This window comes from Choloepus didactylus, chromosome 13 (assembly GCF_015220235.1).
Source record: "Choloepus didactylus isolate mChoDid1 chromosome 13, mChoDid1.pri, whole genome shotgun sequence".
NCBI classification, from domain to species: Eukaryota; Metazoa; Chordata; class Mammalia; order Pilosa; family Megalonychidae; genus Choloepus; species Choloepus didactylus.
The window spans coordinates 74,741,366-74,747,511 of record NC_051319.1 but is presented as its reverse complement, the minus strand read 5'-3'; the positions used below and the strand labels follow the sequence as shown (position 1 = coordinate 74,747,511).

Genomic DNA, 6,146 nt, shown 5'->3' with positions numbered 1-6,146 from the left:
TCCTGCATGTTTATCCTCTCCAAGGAATGTTGTTATCCTTTTTTTCAAGTTCCACTTACCCTTTCATTTTCTGCATCTGCTCGAAGGTCTCTGGAAGAGTCATGCTGAAACTTTCTGGGAAGAAAAGGGTTAGGATTCTAATTAGGACAGTTAGACTGCCCATGAGGACGTAGGGCAGAAGTCTATTATAAGTACCTGTAAAGCCGGAACATAAGAGAAGGAATTAGATCCAGGGATTATCTGGATGCTCTTGAGAATCATTTTGTAAAGGCGTCAGACAGTATTTGAGAACAGTTTTAAATCTGACCATTTTCGGAAGAAAAAAGTAAGCAAGATATCACTGTTTCTTCTTGGCAGATTCCATGAGCAGCGTCCTGCATTTCTATAACTGTTCATTCAGCTACTTGATTTTGCATTTTCTTAAGAACTATTGTGTCAAATGGCATTCTCTAGGCTATGACTTAATCACGTGCGACAGATTTTCCTTTGATAGAAGTTTTTGCCTACCAAAGTTCCCCTCATAAGGTGGAGGTAATTGCCAATAGGGGGTGGGGGTTCATCGAGGGGAAAGAGGTTGACTCAGATGTTGCAAAGACAGATTCTGGCAACAGTAAGGCTGGTGTGACCTTTGCTTTTGTCCAAACTAATAGGCTGCAGTGGAAATGTAGGTCCACAGATCCTATGTTGATCTAAGTCATATTTTCAATTCAATTTAAATCGATGAATGTCAGGCACATACTCTGTGAAATATGCGAAAGCACTGTGCTAGATTTGGTTTCTTTTTGCAGTGAAGGTCTTATCTAATATTATTAAAATAGGAAAAGAATGTTTATATGTCTCTGTGTCTTTATCTGGGATTATTCAGAGAGCAGAATAATAGGCTCTCATCCTGATTCCCTTCTGCATACAGAGATTACAGAGGACTGGCACACCAAATAATCTGACCTTGTCTAAAACATAAACATTGATCTTGAAGCTTCTCTGAGGCCTCTGTGCAGCTAACGGAAGTGGCTATCATGGAATAGAAAGCCCTGTCTTTGGCTCCATTTTGTATGAACCAACGTGCACCCATGGACCCTCTGAGTATAGTATGGAAGCATAGGGAGGAACAAAGAAGGGACAATGCTCTGCATAATCATATGCTATCTCAGGTGTAGCTTAGAGTGGCTGTATGAGTATGTTCAAGTTAGGAAAATGTTTCTCCTTCCCTGTAAGGATTTAGAGTATATCTTTTCTGAGAACTAATATATGTCTTTGGGGATGTGTGTGTGTGTGTGTTTCAACCAGTAGGTAACCAATGGATAACTTGGAAGGGTAAACAAGTATGTCTACATCTCTCACCAGCAGAGTCCTTATTGAGGACTAGGCTTGAACGGCCGGATCTAACCCTGAACATACCACTGAAGCCCCTCTGTGGGCTTCTGCATTGCCAAAAATATCATAAAGTCAAAATGCAAATGATAAACTAGGAAAAATATTTATAACATACATACAAAAGGCTAATTTCCTTCAAATACAATTATTATTTAATAATTATGATTAAAAATGGGATAATCCTCATAGGTGAGGATGTAGAGAAATAAGCGATCTCATATATTGATAGTTGTATTGTAAATTGGTGCAATATTTAGAGGTCATTTTGGCAATATCTATGAAAATGTCTAAAGGTATGCTTGGCTCCAGAAATTTTACTTCTAGGAATTTATCCATGAATCCAGATTCATGGAATATTTGTTGTAGTGTTATTTATAAAGCAAAGACCTGGAAATGGCCTAAATATCCATCCATTGGAGCCCGGTTAAATAAATTACATACATACACACATTAGAGCACAATATAGCTATTAAAAAGGTAAGAAGAGCTATATATACCAATATGGAAAGATATCCTGATACAATATTAAGTTTATAAAAAACCAAGTTGCAAAGCAATAGGTATAGTATCATTTTGTTTGTGTTTAAATATATATACTTGGACAAAATAAAATGTCTGAAAGGTTACTCACCAAACTCTTAATATTGGTTCCCCCTAGGGACTGTGATTTGGGGACTTAGGAGAGGAGAGGGGAACTTGTATTTTTTTCCCAGTACTTTCTGTGCTGTTTGAATTTTTCACAATGAACACCTCTTACTTTTATAATTAAAACTAATTTAAAGAAAGAGCGAACTGGTAAGATACATCTCACCAAGGTAGACGAAGTAGGGTGCGATGATGCTGCCCACTCTGGAGGCCATGGACGTGACCCCGACAGCCATGTTCCTGACCAGCATGGGGTAGAGCTCCGCAGTGAAGACATACAGTATGGAGAAAGCAGAGGTGATTCCAAACTTTCCTAACATCATCAGGCCAGTGGACAAGATGTAGTAATCTGGAAAAGATATCCAGTGTCAACAGAGGTATGTTTTAGACGTGACACTTTCTTAACCTAGTTGCTTTTAACGTCCTTTTTATTTGTTAGGGAATGTTTTTTATAACATAAAGATATTCCCCCAAAAGATACTTTCTCTCCCAATGTCCTACTGAGTGGACATGGACCTAAAGATGGAGAGTGAGGGATGACTTTACACTTGGCTCTACTGTATTTTAGACCATTTATGCAATCCTTTGTCCACTTGTTTTTATCTGTTACAACAGTTTCATGGTAAGTTGCCAGCATGTTAATGTACTTAAATTTAATCTTTAAAGAGAAGGACCAATCCTTTCTATCCTTTTCTTATTGTTAAGAAATATATTTCTATGTTTATTGCTATATGTCAATAATCTATTGATTTAATATTTGAGCAATATGAAAAAGTTAGAGAGAAAAGAGCATAGGTATCTTTGTGTGATATTTAATTCTTTAAAGATGATCGACAATAAAATCATTGAATTTACACTGGAACTACCATGTACTACCAACTTTAACACTTGAATGTATGCCTCATAGAAAAGGTTTGAAAGTTCCAAGAAATTATAAATCATAAGTGTGACTCTAAGAAAGAGGTTTGAGGGTTTAGGTAAGTCCTTCTACCAAGGGGGTGACTGGGAGAGTTACTGTTCCCCTTTAGTTAATAATTTCTGACCCTTCTGTTGAGGGGGTTTGTTTTGTTAGGAAAGTTTGGAATCACCTCTGCTTTCTCCATGCTGTATGTCTTCACTGCGGAGCTCTACCCCACGTTGGTCAGGAACATGGCTGTCGGGGTCACGTCCAAGGCACAGGATATTACATGGTGAACTATTACCTGTCTAATGGATGTGTGCATGGTTTGGACGTAAAGACTGCCTAAACTGGAAGCAGTGACCTCGTCAACATGTGGGTTAGCTGTTGTGCTGGTTTGAATCTTTATGTACCCCAGAAAAGCCATGTTCTTGTAATCCACTCTTGTGGGTGAGACCTTTTAATTAGGCTGTTTCCATGGAGATATGACCCCACCCCTTCAAGGTGGGTCTTGAAGTGCTGGAGTCCTCTATGAGAGGATAGAAGGCAGAGAAGCTTAGGCAGAAATGCCCCAGGAGAAATAAGCAGAGAGCTGAGAGAAGCTAAAATTTGTATTCCAGAGTTTGCCCCTGGGAGAAGCAAACAAGGACCTCCAGGAGCTGAGACAGAAAGCCAGAGCCATTTTGGAGAAAGCCACTGAAACCAGAAGCTAAACCCAGGAGAGAAAGTTCAGTGGAGCTGGCCGTGTGCCTTCCCAATGTGACACAGGAACCCCGAATGCCACTGGCCTTTCCTCAGAGAAGGTATCTACCTCTTGATACCTTAATTTGGACATTTTCATGGACTTAGAACTGTAAATTTGTGAACTAATAAATACCCGTTGAAAAAGCCAATCCATTTCTGGTCTATTGCATTTGGGCAGCTTCAGCAAACCAGAGCAGCTGCTCATATTGGTTAACTTCTTACCAGCAGGTACCAGTTGAATTAAGAGAAGCACTCCCCCTCCGGTGAACAGCACTCCAGCTATAATGTAAGGCCGGGGAAGGGTTCGCAGGAGCAGCCAGGCTGTAACGTAAGCTGGAACCTCTATCAAGGCAGAGAGGAAACAGTTCAGGTAGGCATCTCCATGCAAATTAGGAGCATCGAGAGACAGAGCAAAGTAACCCACTGAAGTTAGCATTCTGAAAGGCAAAAGAAAAAAAAAATTACAAAAGGATGTCCTGAGCCACCCTAAAATTTCATGATGGTCAAGAAATTGTCTAGCTCTTGCTCTCCTTTATGTAGCCAGTACCATTTGTGATAATTTAAATTTAAATAAATTAAAATTAAAAATCAAATGAAAAATTTAGTTTGTCAGTCATACTAGACACACTTCAAATGCTCAATAACCACATGTGGCTACAGCTATTGTGTTGGATAATGTAAGTATAAAAATTTCCTTCAGGGCAGAAAGTTCTGTTGGACTGTGCTAGGCTAGATATATCACTATTCAACAATACCTATCTGCACTGGTTTGGAGCTGTTACGTACCCCAGAAAAGACTACATTCTTTTAATCCATTCTTGTGGGGGCAGACCTGTTGTGGGTAGGACCTTTTGATTAGGTTGTTTCCGTGGAGATACGGCCCAGCCAATTCAAGGTGGGTCTTAATCCTTTACTGGAATCCTTTAAGAGAGCTCACGGAGAGAGAGAGAGTTTGGAAAGTAAATGCCCCAGGAAAAGCAAGAAGGACCCACAGAAACTGAGAGAGCCATTTTGAAACCAGGCCCCAGGAGAGAAGGACCAGCAGATTTGCCATGTGCCTTCCCATGTGACAGAGGAGCCCCGGATGCCAGCAGCCTTTCCTCAGAGAAGGTAGCTTTCTCTTGATGCTTTAATTTGGACATTTTCATGGCCTTAGACTTGTACCTTGTAACTTAATAAACCCCCATTGTTAAAAGCCAACCCATTTCTGGCATACTGCATTTCAGCAGCTTTAGCAAACCAAAACACTATCCTAGGGCTAGCTGATTTCAAATTTCAGTATTTCCTGAACAGTTTGTACATCCTCATTCCCCTAGAGCTATTATCTGAGGAAAGCATGTCAGACATATCAGTAAACATAAAATCCAGATTTCTTTCTTACAAAGGAAGAGAGGAAGGGAAGAAGGGAGGAAGGAAAAGAAGAAGGGAAGGAGGAAAGGAGGGAGGGAGGAAACAAGAAAGAAAACCACACATAGTTAATGCCATGCCATCCATTTACGGTTAAATTCTGATTTAGTGAAACTCACTTTAAGGAAAAGAATGAAAGTCCTGTAATACTTCCAAATATCACAGAGTGTGGAGTGCATATCCTGTCATTACATTAACTTTCACCCAGAAGCTTCTCTGTGGAAAAAAAAATAACTACACTAAGAAGACTGCTCTGGGTAGAAGTTCACTTACTATTAACATGACTGAAAACAGAGAATGTTTGAAAAATATCTTCAGGAATGCTGCTGGATCTTTTTATACATCTTATACTAGTTGGAATAGCACATGGGTTAATCCAAAACAAAATAGAACAAAACAAAAAAAAAGACTAAACTCTGCTGCCCTAGGAATCTTAGTGCTTTTCACATTTGGTAATAAGAGCAGGTTACATAAAAACAGTGCCTAGTTTATCATTGGCTCAGTAGCACCATTGCTCAAGATACGTTTGTATCAGTGACATATGCTGGCATGTACAAACTAAAGAGGTCCACAGTGAGGAAAACCATGTGCCTAGGACACACGTAGTTGATTCAGAGGTACAAGCTAGACTTTGTCACTGATTTCTGCTAATTGCAAAACATGGTAGCTCTGAAAATAGCCCAGTTGCAGCCTGAATCTACTTAGTTCTGATCATCATCTTTCTTTGTGCAGCCATCATGGGGTAGGCCTGCTCTTTTCTCCTTCTGCCTCATTTCTTAGTGGTTGAATCATTAGATCTAGTCTACAATGACAACTCATTATTTCTGAGTCTTAAAGTCACTTGTTAGTTTAATATTAGCAAGTGTAAAAGGCTTGTCAAACTCAAATCCAGGTGGTGGGGACTCAGGTTATTCTACCCTCCCTCTTCAGTTGCCGACATACAGCTTCAGGATGCAGGGTTGGAATTGGCATCTCTGCCTCAGGCACCAGGGACCTTAGTCTTCTAGTCTTATGACCTTAGAAGAGAAGGGACCCCTTTTCCTAGGGGTCACAGTACTGCAGACTTCAATATAATTGC

General features: G+C 39.9%; 1 protein-coding gene across 5 annotated transcripts in view; it reads right to left on the bottom strand.

The window, feature by feature from the left end:
- Nucleotides 1-2,163: 2,163 nt before the first annotated feature.
- Nucleotides 2,164-6,146, bottom strand: part of LOC119507842 (solute carrier family 22 member 4-like) — an 846,933-nt gene continuing 842,950 nt past the window's right edge. For 2 of the 5 annotated variants that reach the window (XR_005211347.1, XM_037801032.1), the window contains 2 exons: nt 3,884-4,003; nt 2,164-2,368 (listed from right to left, as the gene is read on the bottom strand). Coding sequence is in view for 3 of the 5 variants with exons in the window: in XM_037801032.1 (XP_037656960.1) it covers nt 2,368; nt 3,884-4,003 (121 nt within the window). In the remaining 2 variants the exon portion in view is untranslated. Of the gene's footprint in view, nt 2,369-3,883; nt 4,099-6,146 lie in introns of those variants that run through there. The other 3 variants (XM_037801029.1, XR_005211346.1, XM_037801026.1) reach the window with 3 other exon arrangements.